This window comes from Gilbertella persicaria (assembly GCF_025201335.1).
Source record: "Gilbertella persicaria strain CBS 190.32 chromosome Unknown B0P05scaffold_4, whole genome shotgun sequence".
NCBI lineage: Eukaryota > Fungi > Mucoromycota > Mucoromycetes > Mucorales > Choanephoraceae > Gilbertella > Gilbertella persicaria.
Genome location: NW_026251965.1, coordinates 60,391 through 84,533, shown reverse-complemented (window position 1 = coordinate 84,533; position 24,143 = coordinate 60,391). Strand labels below are relative to the sequence as shown.

General features: G+C 37.1%; 10 protein-coding genes across 10 annotated transcripts; 3 read left to right on the top strand and 7 right to left on the bottom strand.

The window, feature by feature from the left end:
- Positions 1-15: 15 nt before the first annotated feature.
- B0P05DRAFT_568353 (P-loop containing nucleoside triphosphate hydrolase protein) lies at positions 16-1,299 on the top strand (the record flags this gene model as incomplete). The annotated part of the gene is made up of 5 exons (XM_051581190.1): positions 16-193; positions 246-430; positions 499-604; positions 652-896; positions 940-1,299. The coding sequence occupies 5 exons, from the start codon at positions 16-18 to the stop codon at positions 1,297-1,299; spliced, it is 1,074 nt and encodes a 357-aa protein (XP_051438619.1).
- A 1,836-nt stretch (positions 1,300-3,135) lies between these two features.
- B0P05DRAFT_577110 (P-loop containing nucleoside triphosphate hydrolase protein) lies at positions 3,136-5,256 on the bottom strand (the record flags this gene model as incomplete). The annotated part of the gene is made up of 7 exons (XM_051581759.1): positions 3,136-3,311; positions 3,360-4,008; positions 4,054-4,171; positions 4,218-4,533; positions 4,581-4,677; positions 4,722-5,190; positions 5,231-5,256. 7 exons carry the CDS (start codon positions 5,254-5,256, stop codon positions 3,136-3,138), a joined length of 1,851 nt encoding a protein of 616 aa, XP_051438618.1.
- A 268-nt stretch (positions 5,257-5,524) lies between these two features.
- B0P05DRAFT_583417 (mediator complex, subunit Med7) lies at positions 5,525-6,354 on the top strand (the record flags this gene model as incomplete). The annotated part of the gene is made up of 6 exons (XM_051582249.1): positions 5,525-5,746; positions 5,797-5,866; positions 5,918-6,006; positions 6,048-6,125; positions 6,171-6,244; positions 6,294-6,354. The coding sequence occupies 6 exons, from the start codon at positions 5,525-5,527 to the stop codon at positions 6,352-6,354; spliced, it is 594 nt and encodes a 197-aa protein (XP_051438617.1).
- Positions 6,355-6,357: 3 nt separating this feature from the next.
- B0P05DRAFT_524973 (TP53 regulating kinase) lies at positions 6,358-7,425 on the bottom strand. Its single transcript, XM_051576264.1, has 6 exons — positions 7,368-7,425; positions 7,032-7,320; positions 6,874-6,986; positions 6,717-6,830; positions 6,594-6,666; positions 6,358-6,548 (listed from the first exon to the last, which is right to left on the bottom strand). The coding sequence occupies exons 1-6, from the start codon at positions 7,410-7,412 to the stop codon at positions 6,511-6,513; spliced, it is 672 nt and encodes a 223-aa protein (XP_051438616.1). The 5' UTR covers positions 7,413-7,425; the 3' UTR covers positions 6,358-6,510.
- Positions 7,426-7,521: 96 nt separating this feature from the next.
- B0P05DRAFT_524970 (uncharacterized protein) lies at positions 7,522-9,241 on the top strand. The gene is made up of 6 exons (XM_051576263.1): positions 7,522-7,568; positions 7,613-7,744; positions 7,789-7,957; positions 8,000-8,086; positions 8,129-8,811; positions 8,858-9,241. Exons 1-6 carry the CDS (start codon positions 7,551-7,553, stop codon positions 9,200-9,202), a joined length of 1,434 nt encoding a protein of 477 aa, XP_051438615.1. The 5' UTR covers positions 7,522-7,550; the 3' UTR covers positions 9,203-9,241.
- Positions 9,211-14,391, bottom strand: B0P05DRAFT_634052 (Sec63 Brl domain-containing protein). The gene is made up of 31 exons (XM_051583534.1): positions 14,251-14,391; positions 14,135-14,188; positions 14,010-14,077; positions 13,928-13,961; positions 13,793-13,864; positions 13,696-13,743; positions 13,582-13,645; positions 13,447-13,531; positions 13,341-13,394; positions 13,193-13,277; positions 13,029-13,137; positions 12,934-12,982; positions 12,805-12,887; positions 12,668-12,747; positions 12,534-12,602; positions 12,423-12,491; positions 12,206-12,377; positions 12,076-12,156; positions 11,929-12,023; positions 11,693-11,865; positions 11,487-11,642; positions 11,351-11,447; positions 11,087-11,301; positions 11,002-11,034; positions 10,906-10,956; positions 10,683-10,858; positions 10,540-10,640; positions 10,099-10,495; positions 10,023-10,052; positions 9,764-9,978; positions 9,211-9,719 (listed from the first exon to the last, which is right to left on the bottom strand). The coding sequence occupies exons 1-31, from the start codon at positions 14,357-14,359 to the stop codon at positions 9,250-9,252; spliced, it is 3,594 nt and encodes a 1,197-aa protein (XP_051438614.1). The 5' UTR covers positions 14,360-14,391; the 3' UTR covers positions 9,211-9,249.
- A 1,166-nt stretch (positions 14,392-15,557) lies between these two features.
- B0P05DRAFT_217731 (uncharacterized protein) lies at positions 15,558-16,606 on the bottom strand. Its single transcript, XM_051573255.1, has 3 exons — positions 16,558-16,606; positions 16,402-16,443; positions 15,558-16,273 (listed from the first exon to the last, which is right to left on the bottom strand). The coding sequence occupies exon 3, from the start codon at positions 16,212-16,214 to the stop codon at positions 15,663-15,665; it is 552 nt and encodes a 183-aa protein (XP_051438613.1). The 5' UTR covers positions 16,215-16,273; positions 16,402-16,443; positions 16,558-16,606; the 3' UTR covers positions 15,558-15,662.
- B0P05DRAFT_484098 (SecY subunit of pre protein translocase) lies at positions 16,523-18,393 on the bottom strand. The gene is made up of 4 exons (XM_051575235.1): positions 18,354-18,393; positions 18,234-18,301; positions 17,908-18,187; positions 16,523-17,842 (listed from the first exon to the last, which is right to left on the bottom strand). Exons 1-4 carry the CDS (start codon positions 18,358-18,360, stop codon positions 16,758-16,760), a joined length of 1,440 nt encoding a protein of 479 aa, XP_051438612.1. The 5' UTR covers positions 18,361-18,393; the 3' UTR covers positions 16,523-16,757.
- Positions 18,394-20,362, bottom strand: B0P05DRAFT_524960 (uncharacterized protein). Its single transcript, XM_051576262.1, has 8 exons — positions 20,314-20,362; positions 20,009-20,266; positions 19,916-19,950; positions 19,695-19,860; positions 19,593-19,644; positions 18,866-19,534; positions 18,737-18,816; positions 18,394-18,669 (listed from the first exon to the last, which is right to left on the bottom strand). The coding sequence occupies exons 1-8, from the start codon at positions 20,336-20,338 to the stop codon at positions 18,566-18,568; spliced, it is 1,389 nt and encodes a 462-aa protein (XP_051438611.1). The 5' UTR covers positions 20,339-20,362; the 3' UTR covers positions 18,394-18,565.
- Positions 20,363-20,996: 634 nt separating this feature from the next.
- Positions 20,997-22,475, bottom strand: B0P05DRAFT_601832 (chitin deacetylase 1). Its single transcript, XM_051583257.1, has one exon. It carries the CDS (start codon positions 22,368-22,370, stop codon positions 21,123-21,125), a length of 1,248 nt encoding a protein of 415 aa, XP_051438610.1. The 5' UTR covers positions 22,371-22,475; the 3' UTR covers positions 20,997-21,122.
- Positions 22,476-24,143: the final 1,668 nt, after the last annotated feature.

Below are 24,143 nucleotides of genomic sequence, written 5' to 3'. Positions count from 1 at the left end.
CGATCTTATGCGATCATGACACGAGCTAAACATAGAGCCGGCATTCTTGTAGAGACAACAACAGGTAAACCAAAGCGAGCCAAGGAGAGTGCGCAAACTTTTGCAAACCACTGGCGCAAAAAAGAAACATTGCAAACAGAAGAAGCCAAGCGCGTATTAAAATCTAGACTTGAAAATATGAGAAAACCTGCTGGTATATATATATATATATCAGTTTAAACAAATTTATGCTCACTTTTATCTAGGCATTTCTGAAAGATTGGTCAAAATCAACAAGGATATTATACAACCAGAAGAACCGCATCTACTTAAAGTAGCAGTTATTGGCGCAGCGAATGCAGGCAAGTCAACACTAGTCAATAAAATCGTAGGAGAAGAGGCAAGTCATTTCTTTGTAATATCATCCATTGACATATTGAGTAGATTTCAGGTGTGTCTCCTAAAGCACATACTACACGAGAGAGAATATTGGCTGTCTTGTCAGAAAAAAATTTCCAGATTGTGTTTTTGGATACACCAGGCGTTATTCCAGATCGCAATCATGCTAAAATGAACCGCACCCTCGCTACTTCTTCATGGCGTTCTTTAGATGAAGCAGATCATAGTAAGTCATTATATCGTTTTTTTCTTTTAACTAATTATCGGTTCTAGTTCTCATTGTTGTGGATGCAAGTCGAGCCGTTCAATTACAAGCACGTATAACAGAAGAATTCTTGTTGGATAGATTACGTGATGTTGATATGCCTGCAACACTGGTTTTTAACAAAATGGATTTGATGTACAAGGATAGAGAAGAACTAGAAAAGGTTATAGAAAGATATAAGGAAGGTTATTCAAACATAAAGCATATCTTGTTCACTTCAGCGGTTTATGAAGAAGGTTTGCCTGCGGTTAAGGTAAAATAAAAAAAAGGAATTGGTCAAGTATTGATTGTGTTAGGACACTTTGTTTGCTGAATCGCCTGCTAAGGAATGGATTTATCCTGCTGATCAAAAGACGGAAATGGCAGACTTGAAGCGAGTCGAGGAAATTATTCGTATCGAATTCTTTAAGCGCCTTCATCAATACATCCCTTACATGCTAAAGCAAGAAAATGCAGGCTGGACCGAACTCAATGATGGCACTCTGCGCATAGATCAAAATGTATTTGTAGAAAGAGATAGCCAACAGAAAATAGTAGTTGGACAAAATGGAAGGATTATCAACAAAGTGATTGAGCAAGCAAGAGACCAAATCAGTCGAGCATTGGATCGACCTGTCAAGTTATTTATTCAAGTCAAAAAGAAGAAGAATACCTAATGCTTAAGTGATAAAAGCTCATCAACTTTACTCATACCATCCATAAAAGCCTGCTTGTCTAATAAACCCTTGTGTTCTGGATCACATTCTCGCCAAATACGAGCCAAGTCTTCGTTAGGTAGTTTACTCTTGACCCAAATAGTATGGACGGTTTCTCCATCAATAAAGCCTTGATCTTGAACTGAATTAAAGAGTGCTTCATAGCGTTGTTTTTCAGAGATTTTCTTGGGAGGTCGTGAAGGAGGGGGGGAGGGGGAGTTGTTTTCTTTTTAGGCACTTCATTAAGTGGAGTAGGTACTTTATCAGCCACAGGCACAGCACGAGAGACAGGAGGAGAAAGGGGTGATTTGATGGTTGTCCAGTCAAAAGGGATCGAATTACTGCTGTTGAAGCTAGGATTCGTCGATGACCTAGCTCTGTTTAATAAAGTCGATGGCTTGATATTGACATCTTCGTTACTATTGTTAGATCGCCAACTATCTAAACTAGGGCGTGCAGGTACACTCGGGATGGAATTAGGCTTGGTTGGCTTTGAAGCGCTGTCTGGCTTCTTGGGAGCATTTCGAACGGATTTAGAAGGTGCTGGCTCAACAGGCTTATTATTTCGACTAAGCAGAATTTCAATGGAAGACATGGCAGGCTTAGGTTGGATAGGGGGAGGGGGATTAGATGTACTTCGATTTTTTGTAGGTCGTGGTGGAAGCGAAGGCTGTGAAGTGGATGAAACTTGCGGTTTAGGTTTCAATACAGGTTTTTCTGTTTCTTTAACTGTATCTGGTGAAGATGGAGATGTGCTTGCAACGCGGTTTCCTCTTGATCTTCTTGTGGCTGCAGATACAGGGCGAGAAGGTAGTCGAGGCATTGGACTTGATGAAGTGACATCTAATTTTGAGATACTGGTGCTTTTACTAGGTGTATTATTCAAAAATGAAGTAGCATCTGATGATTTCTTCCAGGGCGAGCTTACGGATGTCTTGTTGAATGGCAATTGTTGTTTTTGTCGTAATTGGGATGGTTTGACCATTTGATAACCGTCTTCATCCTCAACGTCTTCTTGACTATTTGTTTTCAAGTTATCCATGCCAACTAACGCAATGCCACCTGTGCCTGACGTCTTTGAGAATGAATCTGATCTTAAATTAGAGGGAAGCCGAGGTGTTCCTTTACTAAGTGCAATTTCAAGTGCACTCTTATTTCCCTTTGCTGCAAATTGAGAGGGTCGTAACATTTTCTCGGTATCCGTGGATTTGTTGAGTACAGACGAAGTTGAATAGGATCGTAGTCTTGTAGGGGATGTTTCTTGTTGAAAATGATTTGGTTGAGACTTCACCTTTTCGAGGCCCAAGTTTTTGGTCACTGTAAACTTTGGTTTTGTGCTTAAAGGAGGTGGACTATCGCTAATTATTCTACTGGGAGCGGATAGCTTGGTTTTGGGCGCCATAGCAGCCTCAAACGCGTCTATCCCCGAGAGCTTTTCGGTAGTTTTTGTTGGAGGAGAATCTGCAGAGTCAGGCAATCGAACCACATAGTTGTATGGGAATAAACCTACTTCGGATGTATTGAGAATTCGCCCCTTGTACCAGCCTTCTTCTCCCGATTCAACTACATCGACTAGAACATCTCCTTCTTTGAACGAGATTTCGCCTGCCTCATCAGCAGAACAGTCAAACACTGCCTTCATTCTCATTCTAAAAAAAATATTGAGCAGAGAAAAATGACTCCAGTTGGAAATTTCCAATTTTATGCAGGTAATAACAAACGCTGCTTTTGTGATCTGCTCTTATCAGATATCATGTATTATTTAAGCCTGAGCCTATGTAAAGAGTTTTATTATGCTTAAGCAGTTATAAACTCACTATATCTCAAGTCAGACTCTTCTGCTAAATATTCCATCCACCGTTTTAAAAACCCACCATCAAAACGAGAAGCAGAAGCACTGCCGCCTTTAGTTCCTAACAAAGTATCTGAATCACAAATGACACACAAATGTCTTTTTGCTCTTGTCATAGCCACTTTTTTGAAATATAGTTAGCTAAATAACAGGAATATTCTATGTTTACCATTTAATCTTCGTTTTTCAACTAAGAAACCAACTTCACCCGTTTCATTTGATCTCACAAGAGAAAGCAAGATAGCTTCTTTTTCTCTACCTTGAAAACCGTCGACTGTTCCTATTTCAATGCCTGGCCATTGTTCTCGTACGTCTCGCTTTAATTTTGATACCTGGGCTGCATAAGGTGTGATGATACCAATTTGATCTTGGCTCAAACCATCTTCCAACAAAGTACGCACATGAGCCATTGCGAGTTCAACTTCCAGTTCATTGGATTTACTTTGTTCTTCTTGATTGTCGTCGGTTGTTTCATGAGAAAGACCTGTATCACTTGTATCTAGCATGACTAATGGTACTTCTGTATTTTCAGTCTCTTCAACATTAGGCAAATCAGCTAAGACATGGGAAGCTACAATTTCATCTGCGACCAGCTTATTTCCATAAAGCTCCTTGGAACTAAATTCCATAATTTTCTGATGCATACGGTATTGAACTAATAACATACGTTTGATTTGGTTGCCATACATGTTAAGCAAACGATCAAAGAGAGTAGTAGACAGATCACTGTCTGTGGAGAGCCCCTTTTTCTTTTTCTTTGTATCAGTAAATTTAATGGGTGTCTTGACAGTTGGAGGCAATTGGAGGTGATCTCCTGCCTATATGACATGTTATGTTATCCAATACGCATGTGTTTTCCTTACCAATATCGCTTTTTTAGCTTTCAACAAGGCAATCCAACATTCTGCCTCTAATGCCTGTGTTGCTTCGTCAATAATAACTACGTCAAATTCTTTGTTGACCATATTCCGACTTGCTGCACTGTATAACAATGAGAAACAGCGCAGTTTTTTAAGACAAGACATACCCATTTAAGGTAGAGATGGTTACTTGAGCATTATTCAAGACTTCATCCACCACTTTTCTTTCTCTTACTCGATAGTCTTTCCGAAGATCTTTAACAAGACTATACATTGCTCTTCTTTCTGATCTGTTTTTTGACTTTCTAATCTTGGCAAGTGTCTCGTCCATTTCTTGACGTACTTCAGAGACAATTTTGCCTGAGTCACAAGTACGTGTAATGATATCAAGTGTGTGATCTATCACTGAAGGCAATACACGAGCAGGATGTCCTACACGTACGATATTCAGACGATGCTGAGCTAATCTTTCCACCAAGTTGTCTATACAAGATATGAGTGTCTATATTCTGCCTTTCGTTTGCACTTACCAACAGATATGTTTGATGGACCACACACAAGCACTCTTTTGTTTTGTTTAACAGACAATTGACGAATGATTTCAACAAGCGTGTACGTTTTGCCTGTCTATCTAACTATGAGGGCAACGGAATAATGTAGTTTACTTACACCTGGGGGCCATGGATCAAAGAAATCTCGGGGGAACCAAGAGCAAAACGAACAGCCTCTTTCTGCGAATCATTTAGAGTCTCATCAAAGAACTCTACGTCTATTGATTGAGGCACAGATGGACTACTTTGTCCTAATAATACATTCATCAAACTGTTTCCTCCTTGCTCACATTTTGCTTGTAAGATCTCAAGTCCTTTCAACATGCGTTCATAAGTGATACTATTGGCAAGTTTGACAATTTGACAGCGTTCCTGAACTTCAGTTGGCAAGTCTTCTTCCATTTCTTGCATGGCTACAATGATTTTAACATCGGTTACTCGAAGCACAACACCAGACCACCGAGGGGGCTGTTTAGCGCTCTTGTCCTTTTTGTATTCGTCTAAACCAACAATATCGCCTGTCGTAATTTTATGCGCAGGAAAGATAGGTGGAAGGATATTTGGATTGGCTAACTCGAGGTCAACTAGACTACTCAAATGAGCATGCTGTTCCTTGCAGTACTTTTTACCTTTTGCCTCCAAGACCTGTCCTCATACCTAAAAGTGATGTGAGCACAAGTCGAGTGCATAAACAACCAACCTGTCACTTTCAGATTCACCAATGCTACTCCACGACGCTGTAGCTGAATAGGTGTATAAGCAGACAGTAACTTAACCGTGTCATCAACATCGATCTTTCTTTCAGTCTCAATGAGTTCTATCTGGTGAGCAATAAATTCCTCCATAAAGAAAGCGCGTTCCACATCGCATTCGTATTTAAATGCAGTTGTCGTGGCTTGTTTTATTTGTTATCTCTTTCTCTTATGGATGAACAACATTCTGCTCGAAGTGCTTGGCCAGATCCTCCCAACTACTATAAACGATACACCTCAGAGAATTTGGAACAACTGAAACAGGCCAAAAAGATGGGTGTCTTTCCAGAACAACCACTAACAGCACCACTAAACTCTGAATTTTTACTCAAAGAACTCGAACCACCAGTACCACCTACAGATGAATACACTGTATTTGATCAGAAATGGCAGGTAATATTGTTTAACAAAGCCAAAAACAAACACATGAATCATTTCTGTAGATCAATGATCGCTTGCCAACACTCGAAGAACTTCAAGTGAAGCAATTGTATCCAGAAAGTGGAGATATAGGTATAGTCCATACTATTGTTCGACGCGTCTTATACAACTTACCTTTTGTAGACCGCGTTAAAGAATTAAAGAAGCTAAATAGATCTCTCATTACGCAGTTTTTAAACTTGTTGGACGTACTTGTAAAGAAGCCCGACGAGGTACAGTAAAATAACTCAATGCATTCACTAATAGATCATAGTTTGGTAGAAACATCGAGAATATCAGCAATATATTTATTAATATGCATCACATTCTGAACGCGTATCGTCCACATCAAGTAAGTAGCTTAAATATAATACTTTTTCTTATATTACACCTGTAGGCAAGAGAAACGTTACGACTACTTATGGAGACTCAATTAGCAAAAAAGCGTCAACAAACTTTAGAATTAAGAGCGTAAGCATTTGTTCATATGTATATGGAAATATTAAAGGGCTACTGTTAGTAAATCTAAAGAGGCTACTGATTTCCTTCAAGGTCTGCAGATTGTTAAAAAGGAAGAATAAACCATTGTATATAGTTATGACCAATGCTTTTTTTTCTTTTTTTTTTGATATATCAAGTATTGTTCAAACGATGGGCTGTATCGTATTAGCAGATAATCATTTTAACGCAAAAGCTACCGACACTCAAATAGTACTTTTATTCATGCAAGTTTTTCTTTATCCAACCATGCTTCTCTTACGACCTCTCATTCTCACTAGAACAAGATCAGTAGCTGCAACATAAAAGTATTCATAATTACCGTCTTCTAATTTAGTATAAATTTGCTTGCTTTGTTTTGAATTTTTGAAATAATGCTCAAGAATCTTTTCGAACTAAAGAGATGTTTTAGTCATTCAAAGACCTGCATGTACGTTGACCTTACCAAGGCTTCTGTTTGAGGATGTGTACTAGCAAATGCTCTTTCAAGCACATAAAGATCTACTGCTTTATCTTCAATCAATGTAGAAGTAGAGCTTAGTCCAAAATCAATGATAGCCTATATACATGTCAAGACATTGGCTTCTTTGTTTATGATTTACCACTAAATCACTGTTTTCTCTCAACATTAAATTTGAAGTAGTTAAGTCGCCATGAACAATATTAATGCTATGCATTTTAGCTAGGGATACGCCAATACGTTCAGCCAAAGTATCTATATATCAATTAGTTCAATTTGTTTGAATAATGCATAATTCACCTGTATCTACATCTCTATAGTCACTCTCTTGGTTTTCGAGCAATTTTTGTTTGACAGTAATACCCACAATATTCTCCATATAAATTGTTGCAGCAGGTACATCAACAAAATAAACAGTAGGCGTATCCATACCTGCTGTCTTGCATTTATGTAAGCAACGCGCTTCTTGAGTAACACGTCTTGAAGTCAAAAACTGGTCGAGATCAGGGTGACGGTATGTTTTTTTAAAGCGCTCTTTGGCAATACAGCCGTTGGGTTGTGTAAGAAAAGTAGATAAATAAAAGACGCGCTAAAATATAAAAGTTAAATTTGGTGTTTATTCTATCAAGTATTTACAGCCTCGGCTCCTTGCTTGACCAATACTGCGTTGTCAGGAACCATAGAAAGGAAAAAGAGAGAATGAAAAAAAGTGTGACTGAAGTCAATGAGGCACTGAGTTTAAACGCGAGACAATGGTGCATTACCTGATCCTCTTGATTTATTCATCTTTCTTCCCCTTCTTTTCCCATCTAATTAAATATGTCTACCGATATTAAGGTACTTTTTCCCTTATAATTCTTTCTTCTCAAACAGATATATAGAAACCCAAGTTTGGTTCTGCAAATGCCTCTATTTATAAGTATATTTCGGGTAACTTTTATCACCCCAATACTCGTTTTGAAGATCTTCAAGGCCTTAGTATCAACAAGAGTGGCGACTGTGACCTTATTCAAGTAAGACATCAGTATATAATAGACTCAAACTAATTTGATAATAGGCTAATACGAAGTTGATTGCTGTACCTCTCTCTGGACCTGGTGGACGCGTGGGCATCATCAATACCGAGAAACCAGGCAGACTTCCTATTCATGTGCCAAGCATTCTCTGTAATTCAGAAGTAACTAATTTTAGATTCGATCCATTCAATGATAATATTCTCGTCACTGGTAAGTAATTCCTTGGCATACATTGTGATTAATATCACTTAGTATCAAATGACAATAAAATCCGTGTATGGGAGATCCCTGAAGGCGGCATCGAAGAAGATATGGCCGAGCCAAAAGCTGTCTTACAAGGTAAATTTTGGTAATAAATAGCCATAAGCTCATACTGCTTAGCTGGATCCATGGACAAGGTGCATTTGCTTGAATTTCATCCCACAACTAAAAACGTCTTGTTAACCGCTTCAGACGACTTGGGCCATCCTACTATCCGTATTTGGGATCTACAAACACAAAAGGAAGAAATCGCCTTGAAAACACAACACCATGATGTCATTTTCAGCTGTAGTTGGAGTCCCGATGGTACACAGATTGCCACAACCACAAAAGAAAAGAAGATCCGAGTATTGGATGCACGCACAGGTGATATTGTAGCAGAAGGAACTTCACACAACAGCATTCGTCCTTCTCGCTTAGATTGGCTCGATAATAATTTGTTGATCAGTACAGGGTTTGGTTTAGGCTCGACTCGTGAAGTCTTGTTGTTTAACAAGCAAGATCTATCAAAGCCTTTGCATAGCAAGACCATTGATGTCTCGCCAAGTGTAATGAGTACTCACTATGACCCTGATTGCCAAGTATTGTTTGTTGCTGGCCGAGGTGATCGTACTATTCATACTTTCCACGTAGAAGATAATGCATTGGCTGTGCTTGCTAAAATTGAAGCCAGTTCATTACAACAAGGCTTTGCTTTTTTGCCAAAACGTGCCTGTAATGTCAAGGAGGTTGAGATTGACAAGTTTTATCGTTTGACACCTACCAATATTGAAGTGGTGGGTGTTCGAGTACCTCGCGCTAGAGTAAGTACAGCATTCAAATCTGTGTGTAACTCACCTGTTATGACAGCCTGAATTCTTCCAAGACGATATTTTTGTGCCTACATTAGACACAGAACATCCTGCTCAAGATGCAGCCAATTGGTTCAAGAATGAAAACAAGCAATTGAACCGTATCTCTCTACAACCCAATGACATGTCACCATTATCTACAGCTCCTCCCCCAGCTTCTCAAGCACAATCAAAAGCCAAGTTTGAAATGGGTAAGCGATATGTGAGTGAAGAGCAGAGAAAGAAAGAGCAAATGGAACGCATGTTTTCTATTGCCAAGAATATAGAAGGAGATGATGATATTAGACCAAAGACAACCAATCCTGAAGATGAAGAAGTTGCTGATGAAGAATGGGACGATTAATATTGTATAAAAACTATTTTTTTTTATTAGAATATGTGCATATACTTTTATGGGCCAATGATATCTACATTCTCTTCAATCCATCTGGCCAAGAAGGAAGATTTGAATGTGCAGTCCTCTTTGTTGATTTCCTTCTTTTGTTCTGCAATGGCTGTTGAAGGGTTGTATTGCATCATGGCTCTAGACGGACTTTCGCTTTTGATTTCAAAGGCTTTGTTTGCCATTTGTCCTACTGAGTTCCATAATTCGTCACAATCACTGAGATTGTCTTGCTTTGTGAGGGCCTGTGGAACTACTTCAAGCTGTTCAAAGTTAACATCGTCTATAGTAAGACTGGCAAAGTCATCGTCTATATCAGACTCTTTAAAAGTTGTTATGTTGGAATTTTCAGCCACTAGCTTTGGTCTTTCTGCTAAGATGCTTTCAAACGTGTCCATAAAGAGAACATCATCGTCATCATTCAGCTCAAGTGTATCATCAAGCACTTTGTTTTTTGATCCAAACCGAGAACCTTCTTCTAAATACATCTTAGGCAAGCAATCCTGTCTTTCTTCTTCTTACCTTGCTCTGTATTTCGACAATTAGAAGAACAATTTGTCTTTTCTTTTGAGGAATGAGATGCTATTTCATCAAAGGAAAGTTGCTTGAGCCTCTTTTTAGGTTGGCTCTGAGAGCCGCCTTGAGTATCTGGATCATCATCGACATTGACCCTTTTGACGCCAATAGTTTGCTCATAATTTAGAATTAGATTTCTCTTACAACATCTGTGTGCGCATCTAGTGGTCAAGTTATTGACATGAGCATAAAGAGCACCACTTACTTTTCTTTGTTTTTGCATGAATGTTTACACCTATTCACTAGATTAAGGAGAGTTGTTATTGTTGGGGAAGACTTACGATTCTTCTGATGCTTTCTTTGAAGGTCTCTTTGAAGGTCTCTTTCTTTTGTGATGCGTTTCTAAATGGTCCTGGAAATCTGTATCTTCTTGCTTTGAGTTTGAGTTAGAGGCTATATTTACTGAACAAGAATTTGGGGCGTTTTCATCTGATACAGCCATAATTAAAGAGTTCAATAGATCAGGATCAATGTTACTATAGTCTTCAAAACCCAAGTTGTCGTCATCTATATCTATCTCTTCTAGCTTTACTGTATTGTTGTCAGTCGAATAATCATCTTGGTTAGAAGGAGGCGCTGCGATTTGGGGAATATTCATCACATTAGATGCTGTAGAAATACTGATATATTTTCTTGGATCAATACTTATTTGAAGCTCTTTTTGTACATCAACACCAACTAGAGGAATATAAGCTTACATTAAATATATCTTTTATACTTGCCATAATCTTCGCTTTGAATATGACACCATACAATCATATCAGGAGACTTCACTTGAAGATTGATATTGATCTCTTGTCTTTTGGCATGCAATTTCGAGACTCTTTTTCTTTTATCAGTATATCCAAAATAACATTTAACTTACAAGATGCGTCGGAAATCAATGAGCTCCTTTTCGGATGTCTCTATCCAGAATTGTGCATAATAGCCTTTTCCATACTTTCCATAGGTTACCGCATGTTCATTGTTTAGACCAATAACGGCAAGCAACGAAACTGTAGTATTTTCAGAACTATCGTTTGTAAATTTCTTTGTTGAAAGCTACAAAATATATTGATATTCTAGTCTATTTTCCTTTTTTAACTTACTTGCTTTACTTCTAAAAAGAAGCTTGGAATCGCATCAATTTGCTTTCTAATCTATGATGACCATTAGCTATTTCATTTAAGTTTAGCTTTGTTTACCTTTGTTCCAAACGGAGGCTTGCGGTTCAGTATCTAAATAAAAGGATGGCTATTTAGATCAAGTAGTCTACAATAAAACAAATACCATTTCAATACGTCCTGGGTCACAATTTCTTAACTGTTCAATGGTTGCAAAGTTGGCATTTGCTAAAAGCTTAGCAGATTGAGGACCGATGCCATCAATTTGAAGTGCTACGTAAGGTGAAGTTGTCCATATCTTGGCTTGCAGACCTTGATATAGTTCCACAGCATATTTGAACCGTATGGGATTTTTTTCATGAATACTACAATCAAGGATACCTATGATGAAGTTCTATCAATATATTGAAACTTGGCATTTGTTACTCACATTTGACAATTCTTCCTGCATGCTTCATGATGGTTACCGCTTCTAAAGCCAGCGAGTTATTACCTTTGCTATAAAGCGATATGTCCCCTAATACGCACTATAAAATATTAAATGATGTCTATGATAACATAAGTACTTGTATGAGAAGAGAAATCTTGTCTGCCACTGTGCTTATTTTTCCAATTGGAAAACGGATGTTGGGGTTATCTTTAACTGAGTTGAGATATTGCTTTTCACCAGCATTTAATCTGATTATGTCCATTTCTTCACTGGAAGCACAGACCAAATCCATCTAGATTGAATAAAGTGAGCTCAAGAAACACTGTAAAGCATATATCTTACTATTTCCTTTACAGAACTTGGCTCCTTCGACTGAAGAATTCGAAGCATGGTAGGGAATTTGATATAATAGCAGCCCATAGCACGACCATAATTTGTTGCTTTCCATGTTGATTTAGCAGACTTTTCAATCAACTTGTTTTCTTCCAATAGTTTGAGATCCTTAACACACATTTCTATTAATAAAGCATCAGATGCTTTTCTTTTTCTTTTTGGATAGTGCTTAAAACACATTTTACCTTGTAGGATATTATCAGGTAAAGACGTAAATCCGTTCAACTTGTAATGTGTTGGATTTTCTTTTACTCTTACGTATAGAAAAGTAGATCGTAACCTAGATAGGAAGTAGACGTGAACAATGAAACTTTTGATAACAAGAACCCTACCATTCCAAAGCAGAGACTTCGTTAGTTATGGTTCCCAGACATATTTCAGACGCTAAATGTTCAATCAAGTTTTCGTGTAGTCTAATTCAACCTAAAAAAATTGTCATTATTTTTGACAAATTCTACTTACCTGCTTTCTAGATTAGTAATACCTGAAATAAGAGAACGATAACGGCTTTCCATCTGAAGAGTCGTCATAATAACGGCACATCCAGACGTATCAAGACCTGGTCTTCCAGCTCGACCGATCATTTGTAGAATATCAATATCAGAATACTCATTGAGGCCTCCATCCTGATATCCTATCAAGACATGAGTTGCACATTTTATGAACTCTAGAAAATTACCTTGTGTAGATTTTATGATAACTAGATGGGCAGGTAAATTAACGCCTACTGCCAAAGTAGAAGTTGTGGCTATTGTTTTTATTTAGTGAAATCTTTCCTTTTTCTTTTTACCAATGACTCTAATCTCCTTATTCGTAAACAAAGTTTCAATTTTACTGCGATCACTTGGATCAAGACCAGCTAATTTAATTATTAATTCGCAGACTCTTTTTTTTTTTTTTTTTTTTTTAGTAATGCGAGACTACCATGATGAAATCCAATGCCTCGTCCAGCATATTTTGAAAGACTTTTCTCTTTGAATTGATGATTGCCACTGGAATGCTCACTAAATAATCACAAGTCAAATACCTACCTCTTTTCTTTCAAAAGATTAGCTCCTTACCTTAATGATCGTATCTTTTTCTTATCCATCATCTTGGCTATTGTTTCGCATGAGTGTTGTGCTGACTTACGAGTAGAACAAAACTAGAGAAAATAAATAAAACGACTCTACATGTACGGTATAACTTACAATCAACACTGGCTTATTGTTACTGTGTTTTTGAACTAATTCTAAAAGTCTAGATACAATTATTTAGTTTCATTAACAGATATGGTTGTTCTTACTTCCAGTCCAGCTTTCTTTCAAAAAGAAACATATTAATTTCAGATTGAGGATAAGGATATACAAATCTTTGAAGTTTGATAGGGCGATACTCTTCTGAAAATGAAAGAGCTGTGTACAAAAAATAAACAAATTGTATTAAAGAGGGATATTGTTCACTACTTACGTTGTGCCTTTAGCCATAAAGCAATGTCTGATAAGTTAGGAGCCGTGGCTGATACTGCGAAAAAACGTATATTGCTTGCCATTGTCTATAAAGCATATGGTAAATAAGATTTTCCCTGTAGGTAGCCTCTTGCCTGCATCCTGCTGACACATGCTTCCAAGCAAGCACCGCGTTTTTCATTAAGAATATGGACTTCGTCAATCTAAATGTGGCTATTATTAGATAAAACATAAAGACTTGTCGTTTGATTATACCAAGAAAAGACCGATCAATAGCATGAATTGACGATGATCTACCCAACGTCTCGTTATTGCATCCCATTTCTCTGGTGTGGTAACACTGGATTGAAAAACAGGATTTAGTTAATATACAAGAAACTGAAAACTTACATGATAGTGGCTTTCTTAAGTGAAGAAACTGAAGCGTTATATGTATCTCCTGTAAATTCTTTGCCTATCAAAATAGACACTCTATTAGCTCTTTTAATTCATTGGATGAGTTACTTGCATTCAATTCCAAAAGAGGAGAACTTTTGCTGCCAATCTTTTGTTCTTTCGCTACATAAGCTTTTTGTAGGAGCCATGTAGATTATCTTTGAACCATTGCCTCCATTTAGTAGCATGCGAATGATGGCCAGTTCCATTAAAACTGTTTTTCCGGAACCAGTAGGGGCTAAAGGTCATAACAGATTTTTTTTTATAAGAAAACAAAAAGAGCAAAACGATTGCACTTTACCTGAAATGACCAAGTTGTTGTTTTCGTAAAACGTCTATTGTGTGTTAGTAATCGATAACTGAGATTCTATAGTATTTCTCACAGCATTAAGGCAATTTGTTTGAATAATATTGAAGAAGCCAAACTTGAATATTGAGTTGAACGGTGGAGCTTGTTTGTAAAGAGATTGAATAAAACCCTGTCATACAATACTTGTTTGCTACTTACGAATTTCACTTGTAGGTCTCAATTGTATGTTGTTTACTGAAGGGGGCTGATCTACTGTAAGACGTTGTACAAGAAAACGTGTAAACCTCTCATGTCACTTTCATTCAAGTACGCACCATTCTTTTTAGAGTTTCTCATTGTACTCAAGCTACTAGTAATTTGTTCGAGCGATGCTTCTTCATTCTCCAGCCATGTGCCTACTTGACTGTCGCCGTCTATGTCCATTTTTTTTGATTGAAAAGACTTGTCAAATAAATTTGTTAAAATAAAGACAACAATTGAAAAAAATAAAAAAAATCCATATCATTGACTGATTGATTAATTGCATCTTGGTCGACACATAGGGTAACACTCCTTCGGTTATTTGATCGACTAAAATCGATTAATCACTATCTATTTTGTTTGCATTTAGAAACTTGATGCATGTATAAAGTGCTTTAAAAGGAGCGTTAATAAAGAAAGGAGAATCATTTTTCTTTTACATATAAAAAGCAGTTTCTCTCTTTCTTTTCTTTCAAACATATTTTCTGTTATGCATCGCTCAAATAAATTAACGTTACCAACAAACCAACAATCTCAATACCTACCAAAGTCCTCTCTTAGAAAGTACTCAAAATCAAATGACAAAACGAATGCCGTCCCAAAAACTATGAAGTTTGTCCATTTTAACATGTCTTTAGTGCAAACATTATATTTCAGCACTATTCATAAAGAAGAAGAAAATGTTGACACATCAGGCGATGATTTAGAAGAAATTGAACTTGAAGATGCATTTCTTGAAGTGTTACAAAATACGCAAGCGGCACAAATCCTCAAGTTTGACATTTGAGACATTCAAAGAAAAAGGCTCGCAAATCTAATTTTCTTAATAAACCCCTTGTATTCAACTAAAAAACAAATTCATTTCTTTTTTGGCATTATATCATTGAAAATAAGCAACAACAAATGAAAGGGGCTGGCTTATATCTTTAAAGAAATCAGGGGTGAAAACAATAGGAAAAAAAGAACCAGTAAATCACAATGGTATATAGGAGAAAACTGCTTGCGTAAACCAGATTCGAAACACGTTCATTGCTTAACAATATAAACTAAATTTGAAACGTTTTGATCAACGCCCTCATAAAATAGGAAAAAGAAGAATGTAGCTTTCTATTCAAAAAACGGTTAAAGTCTAGTAGTAGCTACAGCAAAAAGTACTGCTAGTTATTTGAAGGTTTCAATTCATATGCATTTGATGAATTATAAACGATAAAAACTTTGTTTATTGTTTAGAATATGATCGATTGATACAGTCAGACCCCGATTTAAGGAACGATTTTGGTCACTAAAGAATCATTCCCTATATTGAGATCTAACTTTATTGCAAATATGCATTGAAATAAAAGCCCTTATAATGAGAAGCAAGTTTCTCATATCATCATGACTCGTTTTGCTTATTTTATTACAACTATGAGGAAAGCATTTTGATTAATGACGATTTTGAGCAATTTATTTGGAATAAGAATAATACATGGTTTTCCTTACGAGCTTAGGAAATGAGGATTGCAGCTACTGTCACAAAATAGGTCCAAGGCGAAATCAGCAAAGATGAAGCACTACCCAAATAGAAATCTGCCTCAAAAGCTGCTGCTCTTGTGTTATTCATTGATGCTGAAGGCTTTTTCTGCATATTGTCTGAAGATCCAGTGTTTGCCATAGGAGGAGAAGGGGGAGAGGAAACTGTAGAATCAGGTATATAAGCAGGAGTATTATCTAATGGCAAGTCATCCCATGACATGACTTGATGATTGCCTTTTTGACCTAGTTCTATTTGGGCTCCCTCGTAGTCTTCTTGCTCGAAGGATTCATCACCTTCTATGCTTTCCTCTTCAAAGCTGCCATAATCTTCTTCTAATTCTTCTAGTTCTTCTAGTTCTTGTAGATCTTCTATTTCTTCCTTATCTTCCTCATCTATTAATGATAGAAATATGTCTTCTTCTTCTTGTCCTTGATCGGCAGCCTCAAAAAAAAGATCTGTACTATTGTTTGCAGCAGGTAACAATATCTCTGCTTCTAAACCCACAACTGACTTGTTATTCATTACTTGATTCGGGATTGTTTGGACAATATTCGCAGGCAATGGTAGGTTTACATCTATAGCTGTTTTATGCGATTAGATCTGAGAGGCAATTTTATTACGGTGGTTTTTATCATGGACTAGTCCTTCATTTGAAATGGCCAGAAGGAATCCTTTGATACAACCACCTTTGCATTTAAAAAGGATATACCTTGTTCCTGTGCATAAACCAAAGAAGCAATAAAGATCAGAACTGTATAAAAGTGAGTTGTTTTCATGGATAAATATATATAACAGATGCAAGAAAAAAAAGATATTCATTATTCAATATGACGAATTTATAATTGAAAAAAAATCCTTCACATACATACGCTTTCGTTTAGTTTTGCTAGAGTTTGACAGTTTCGAGATTATCTTCCGAGAATATGATATTGTTCTTTTACATAAAGTTTATATATGTCCGAATAAGATAATGATTTTTTATATAGATACAAAAAGAAATAGGAAAAATAGAACTATAAAACAAGAGGGGACAAGCTGCATATATCAATTAAGTTGATCTAAAATCTATTGACCTGCCATCATAGCTTCCATTGTCATGTTGCCTTCCATTTGCTCTCTCACAAACATTTCAAAGTATTGGAAGATGATCATGACACACATCAAAATACCTGCGCCTGAACCAATAACGCCGAAAATATCAGCAATGACAGCAATAATAGCCAAGGCGGCACCACCAAAAGAGGCAGCAACAGGAATAACACGTTGCAGTTCCTTGTACATGGAGACATCACGGAAACCAGCAATGGTAAGTTGTTGATCTTTAAGAGTCTTGGCAACGTCACGAGATGAAGAACCGGAAATGTCAACCCAAACCTTTGAAAAGTAAGCACAGATAATAAGAGTGATGGATACATAAACAGCAGTGTGGACAGGAGCAAAGATGGCTTCAGTCAAGCTACGGGGAGTAGAAATATAATAGACAAGACCACCAGTGGGAATGAGTTGGTTAGATTCAGTATTGACAGGTTCCCAAACGCCAAGCACGCGAATAAGCAAGTTGCTACCAAAGTAAGTATACACAGTTTGAGAGAACAAGAAAACATTGGCAAATAAGGCAGTTTGAAGCATGATAGGCATGCTAGAGGTGTAAAAGAACTTGATAGGATAGTTGGCGCGTTGACCACGAAGACGGTTAGACTTGACGGGAAGTTCAATACGGAAGCCTTGAATATAAATCACAAAAGCAAAAGTAGCCAGTGTAGCCATAACACTCATTACATTAGTTAAATCAGAACGATAAAAGGCATCCTTGAGAGCACGAGCCTTATCTTTGCGAGAACTGATCAAGTGGAAGAGAGAAATAAGGGCACCTTCATATTCATTACCACGAATGGTTGCAATGGTGGAGAAGGACAAGGCTTTCCAAAAGATAGTTTGGCAGACATTGGCAGCAACAAAGATATTGATACCAGATCCCATACCATAACCCTTTTGCAATAATTCGTCCAAAAGAATAGTGACATAGGATGAAAAGACAAGTTGAAGGATAAGCAAACCACAACGAATAGTACCAATTTCAATAGGATTACCATAAAGACCGGTGAAGACAAGAAGAGTAGCTTGAGTAATAGCAATCAAAACAGCAAACACTAATGTATTGTTGATCAGTTTCTTCTTGCTCTCTCCTCTTCATGGATGTACACATTTTACTTACATTTTTGAGCACCGCAAAACAAAGAGCGGTCTTCTTTCAAACTGTAATCGACATGAATAACATTGGAAGCGGCTAAGAGTTGCAAGACCATACCAGAAGTAAGAATAGGTAAAACACCAAGTTCCATAAGAGTACCACGGCTAGAAGCCAAAACAGTGCGGAACCAATAAAGAGGGTCAGAAGAGTCAGAAGACACGACACCATAAAGAGGGAGTTGAGACATAACAAGGTAGGCGAAAAGAGTAATAACGGTATATAACAACTTGAAATTGAAAGGAACCTAAACTGTATGTTAGACAGCTATTCTCATCATCTTGCAAACTTACTTTACGATCAGGAGACTCTATCTCAGGAAGGGCAGCCATAAAAGGCTTGAAGAAGCGAAGTACCCGGACTAATCAAATACTATAAGCATCATTGTAATTTATGCTGCTTATAAAACTTACTGCCCATATTTTTTTTTATTGTGAACGAGAGAGAAGACGCGAAAGAAACAAAAAAGACCTGGAAAATAAAAGAAAAAGAGCTGTATACACACCACCAATCAGTGCAACACTTGAATTCACCAATCAACGCCATTATTTTAAGAAGAGCAGTACAAGTGGGTAATGTTGTGTAACTTTTTATATCAAGGCAGTTTATTAGATAAAAAAACAGTTTAAATATCTTCGGATTTGGCTATTTCATCTTCTTCTGAATTTTCACGTAAAGAATCTAGAATACTGTAGCATTCTTCAAGTACATCCACACATAGAGCTTGACCTAACACACACACACACAATGCAATGCTTAGTCTTTTGGTTCTTATTGTAGTACCAAGTATTTTTACCTTCAGGTATATCACCATTATCGTCATAGAATTTACCATCTTTACGTAAATCCTCAATGCTTGCTAGTTTCATTTGATAGCTAAACACAAATATGATTTAGAATAAATTTACTAAAAGAAGCTACTTACGGATAAAGTTCTTCAGCTGAGCAAGGCGCACCGGTTTTCTGCACAGCCAACAAACATTGACGCACTGTAGTGAGTTGATTATAAACAGGTGTAAGAGCTTCCGACACAGGTACGCTTTCGCTTAAAAGAACAAAGATCATTCGATAACATTTGTGAAGCAAAAATTCAAGTACAGTTTGTCCTTCAGGCGCTTGTCCATTTTCGTCTAAAAATCTACCATATAACTCAGGATCAACCTCTGTTTCTTCTCCATTTTCATTGCATTCAGTATGTCTCATTTTGACAATATCATGAAGTTGATGTTGGTAAGTAAATAAGTCAGTTTGACGTAAAGTCCATTTGTGTGTCAGTTCCAAGCGCTCTAATTGATTCTTGATTTCCAGCAAACGCTCCCGAATGGATTGAAGAGCCGGTGAAAAGTCATCACTACAAGCGATAATCAAATCATGTGACCAATAATACAGCTGTTCTAGAAGATTCACTAATACACCTTGTCCTGGAGGAATACTGACACCATCTTCACCCATAAATTTACCGTCCACTCGAAGACTATCGACAGCACGAATCTTTTCTTGCAAAGGCTTGATGTCGCTTGGTAAATAACCACCTCGAGTGCATATCGAAGCAAGATGACGTCTGATATGTAACATTTTGTCTCGGATGGGGACACTAACCATTGCATTATTCAGCCTTTTTGTGTATGATTCTCTTTTTTTCTTTTACTTACAGCTCAGGTGCCAGTTCATGGATTGTTTCTAAAAGCTTATTGTAGATGTTTTCTAGTAATATGTACTTAATAAAAAGAAGAAAAATTGTACATGTCACTTACTGCATTGCCTAAATTTGTATTGTAATACTTGCATGACATGTTCTGGTAATGCCTTGTTTTTGCTGTCTACACTTAAAATCTTTTCAATTTCGTCTAATTTCACCTTGTATGGTTTTAAAAACTCTTCTTCATAGACACCAACTTCCTCTAAACGGTCAAAAATATGCTACTATTATCGTAAGTTTCATTCAATGACATCTATAGCTTTTTTTTTTACAAACCTGAATTGCTACAACTTGAGAATAAACAGCAGGCGCTTTAAGTATCCAAAAAGTTAGCTTTCGTGTGTAAGATAACATCTGACTAATGCTTACTTTCTCTTGTTTTGCCCAAAGACAGAAAACATAAACTAAGCATTTGTAAAATTTCGTCCAAAACATCATCTGTTCTATTCAGCTCTCGAGACTCGTCTAGCAAACGACCATTGCGAAGGTCACTAAGCACTTTCATCTCTGCTTCTACCTCGAAACGTAAAGGCATAATTTCTTCGAGCCGAAGATAACTTGAACGGTTGCGTTTGACAGCTGAGAGTCGAGCTCTTAAGTTTAATAATCGTTCAAGCACAGGCATTTCTATTACTTTATGGTCAGAAACAAATGTATATACAAATTATTGTTACCTTCTTCTGGTACTTTTTGAGGCATTCTTATTTGTGTGAAAAAAGAAAAGAAAAAAAATAAGGCGGATATTTTTTCCGCTTTTTGCTTTAAGGCCTACTCTTTACTACGCCCAATTCTGTGTCACATTGGATTGTCTTACATCATTTTCCCGGAAGATCTTTTTACTAAGGTTAGGATTACCAGGTTTAAAGAATAGAAAGTGAAGTAGTTCCTTTAGGCTCTTCCCATAATCTTTTAAGAACTGCCTCGGTGTTAGTCTACACATCTTTTTTGGTTTCTTTTTCTCTAGCAATATACTTTGCAATATGATTGTATTGAAAAAGAACACATTACCTTCGTAACCTGTTGTGACAGAAAGAATTTAAAGTGAGGACACTTTATGATTTAATGGACTATCACAGCATCTTGCCTTTACTTATTTCTTTAAAGAGAAATTTATACAGTCATTTCAGAAAGTAAAGTCGCTGATTTTGAGTTCAATGTTGTGCAAAAGAAAAAAAATAAGTAACTTTCTGCTGTAAATTAGCAATTGCATGAATCGAATAAGAAAAATAGAAACTATAATGAGTTCTAAAGAACATCTTTATCCGCCTATCCAATCACAAAAAAAAGTTAAGCACAGCTCATTTTGTACTACATTGGTTTGTCTTATTCAAGAACCATACAAATTGCAAAAAAGAATAAATGGTCTTATAATAGACTGTTTTAATAGACAAAGAGGGAATAATTTTACTTTTTTGATGTAATTCTCAATAAATTATAATTTATAGATGGGTAATAGTATTATATATTTAATACATTATATAATTTAAGCAAGGACTAAAAGACCAAAGAGGGCAGCAATGAAGAGAGGACCGTTGAAGATGTAAGCAGTATTACCGGCGCTAGTAGCAGAAGCCTTGGAAGCATTGGCAGTAGCAGCAGGAGCAGTAGAGGCTTGGCCAGAAGCAGCACCAGAGGAAGCACCACCGACAGCTTGTTCAAAAGTAGGGAAAGTGACAGAGGTTTCAGCATAAGGGTTGGTAATGTTCATACAGGTGGCAACATCCAAAACGTGCTTGTAAGACTTCTTGATGTCAGGGTAGTGCTTGATGAAGAAATCCATGGTCATGTTGTTAATTTCGTGAGACAAGACAATGTTACCGCTTTGGCTGAAAGTACCGTTAGCACCCATATTGATGAAGTTTTGGTAGTTGTTATTCACAGTTTGTTCAGTAACACCAGCAACAGTGTTAGCAGCCCAGTCATCAGTATCCAAGTTCCAGATAATGGCAGTCAAGTTCAATTGAGTAGCGATCCAACGAACACGGTCATCCAAATCACCTTGAGCAGGACGCCAGTACTTGGGGGTAAGACCAGTAACATGCTTGATAGCCTTTTGAGTGTAGTAAAGTTCAGCAAGAACTTCTTGGTTGGTCAAGGTAGTCATCAATTGGTGAGACCAGGTGTGACCAGCGATGTGGTGACCATCCTTGACACCACGAAGAGCACCATAGGGCCAGTTGACGACATTGGAACCAATGTAGAACATGGAAGCCTTCAACTTTTGTTGTTCAAGGTAGTCGTAGAAAGCATTGTGAGAACAGTTAGGACCATCATCGAAAGTCAAGCCCCAGACATCAGGTTCGGGACAAGCGTAAAGATCAGCGTTGACGCCTTGGAGCTTGGGAGTCTTACATTGAGAGGTAGACCACCAACAGTCAGGATCAGAGGCAGCATCGTAACCAGTCATGTCAAGACCACCAGCAGCAGAGAGCTTTCTAACAGAGATGTTAGGAGCCTTGGTCCAGTCGATGGAGTTGTACAAAGCTTGGAATTCGGCAGAGGTGTTCATGCCATTGGAGGTAGCAATAGTCCAGGTAGAAGGCCATTCAGTGGGGGCAATGCTGTAGGGAGAATTGTAGTAAGTACATTCAGTGGCGGGGTCGAGAGAGGTAGTTTGAGGGATTGCAGGGATAGTGATATTGGTGGGATCGGTGGTACTGGTGTAGTTGGTGGTAACGGCGTTAACACTGGCTAAGGCAGCAGCTGAAACAAGAGCAATTTTCCAAACCATTTTCGATATTATTTCGTCTATGTCTATTTAAATGAGAGTAAATGAGAGGAAAGAGAAAAAGTAAAAATAAAAAGAGGGATAAAGAAAGATCTAAAAGGAACCGAGAAAATAACCTGAAATTTATAATGATGAGCGGATTAAGAAAATTTATTTATTTTTATAAAGAAGTACAATAGTGCAACCGATGGAGTTCGAAACAAGATGATGACTTTCTAATTTTGGTTTATTTATGTTGTAACCCAGGCAAAAAGATTTTTTTAATGTACTTTACCAAGGAAACTGACTCTCTTAGCGCACTTTATACTTACTCAGTCTTGATTCATCTAAATAGTACTAAGTAAATATTCATGCTGTGATACTCCTCAAATGAATTTAGTACATGACTTTCTCCAGAACAAGAGCAAATAAGACCTTAATGCTAAACAGATGTGTCTTTGCTATTTTTATTTATTTTCTTAAGGAGATTTAACAAGTTTGCTTTATCACCTATTGTTAAGTCGGCGATCTAACATAGGCCTTTGTTACCAATTTTTATCCTCTTGCGACACTGATTATAAAGTCAAGAAAAAATAGAAAGAAAGATATAGAGTTAAATCATAGAACGAAAATTGGAAGTATGTTGCCTTTAAACAGGAATTGCCTTAGGAGGTGAAGATAGACAACAAATGAAAGGAGAATCATTGGTGGTGTGATAAACCTAATTTTGGATTTCCACTAGTAAATGATGTGCAACTTGATTATAGGAAAACGCATGCCAGGTCCAGATCAATTATGATTCAGTGTAACATGATACTTATGGGTTATTTCCACTTTCAATTGGTTATCTTGTTGGAAATACATGTCACTCTCTTTAGTTTCGTTTTCTTTACTTTTTTCCGTTTTGTTTAACTTTCGCTTTGGCTTCGTTACGGCGACTAAAACGAATTTTTTCTTTCTTCTTAAATCGCTGCGTCCTGAGACAGGTTTGATATCAAAGTCATCATTCACAATCTTCAGGTCATCAACATCATTACAATTACTTCATCAAACGTATAAAATGATTGCATAGTAGGAAGTTCTGAGTGAGACAATGGCACTCGTTCAAATGTTGCCCTAGAAGCAAAGTCATCGGTATTGGATCTTTCTTCAATAGTCGTAGAAATACAACATATATCTGACAGCTTATTTATAAAGTGATTCATAAAGTGCACTCTTGAAGCTTCTAGAAGACATTGCTTGTATCATATGCACTGACAGATTATTTTATTGTGTTGCCAAAAACGCAAGGACCAGAGAATTTTCTGCTTGCTATGACTTCCCTTCTACAGATTGGGCTCCTAGTTACCTGATAGTATGTAAAATACGTATCAAAGAGTATATTGATACTATGCCTTTAGATCCATTCGTCGCCAGGCTATTACAATAAAACATATATTTTACTCAGATGATCCAACCATTCAATACTTATACGCCTCGGTATTATAAAGTCGACCAAATCGACTTGGAGATCAACGTATTGCTAATATTTCAATGCAAGTGCTGGAGACCCAAGATTACGGATATACTAAAGCGAAACTTGAGTAAAGCCATGGCGTAACTTAAGCGAGTGACATGTATTTTTAACAAAGTGACCAACTGAAACTGGAAACATTTTACGGATAAAACAATCCATACAGTATCATGTTACACTGAATCATAATTGATCTGGACCTGGCATGCGTTTTCCTATAATCAAGTTGCACATCATTTACTAGTGAAAATCCAAAATTAAGAGTAAAAATAGCAAAAGCACAT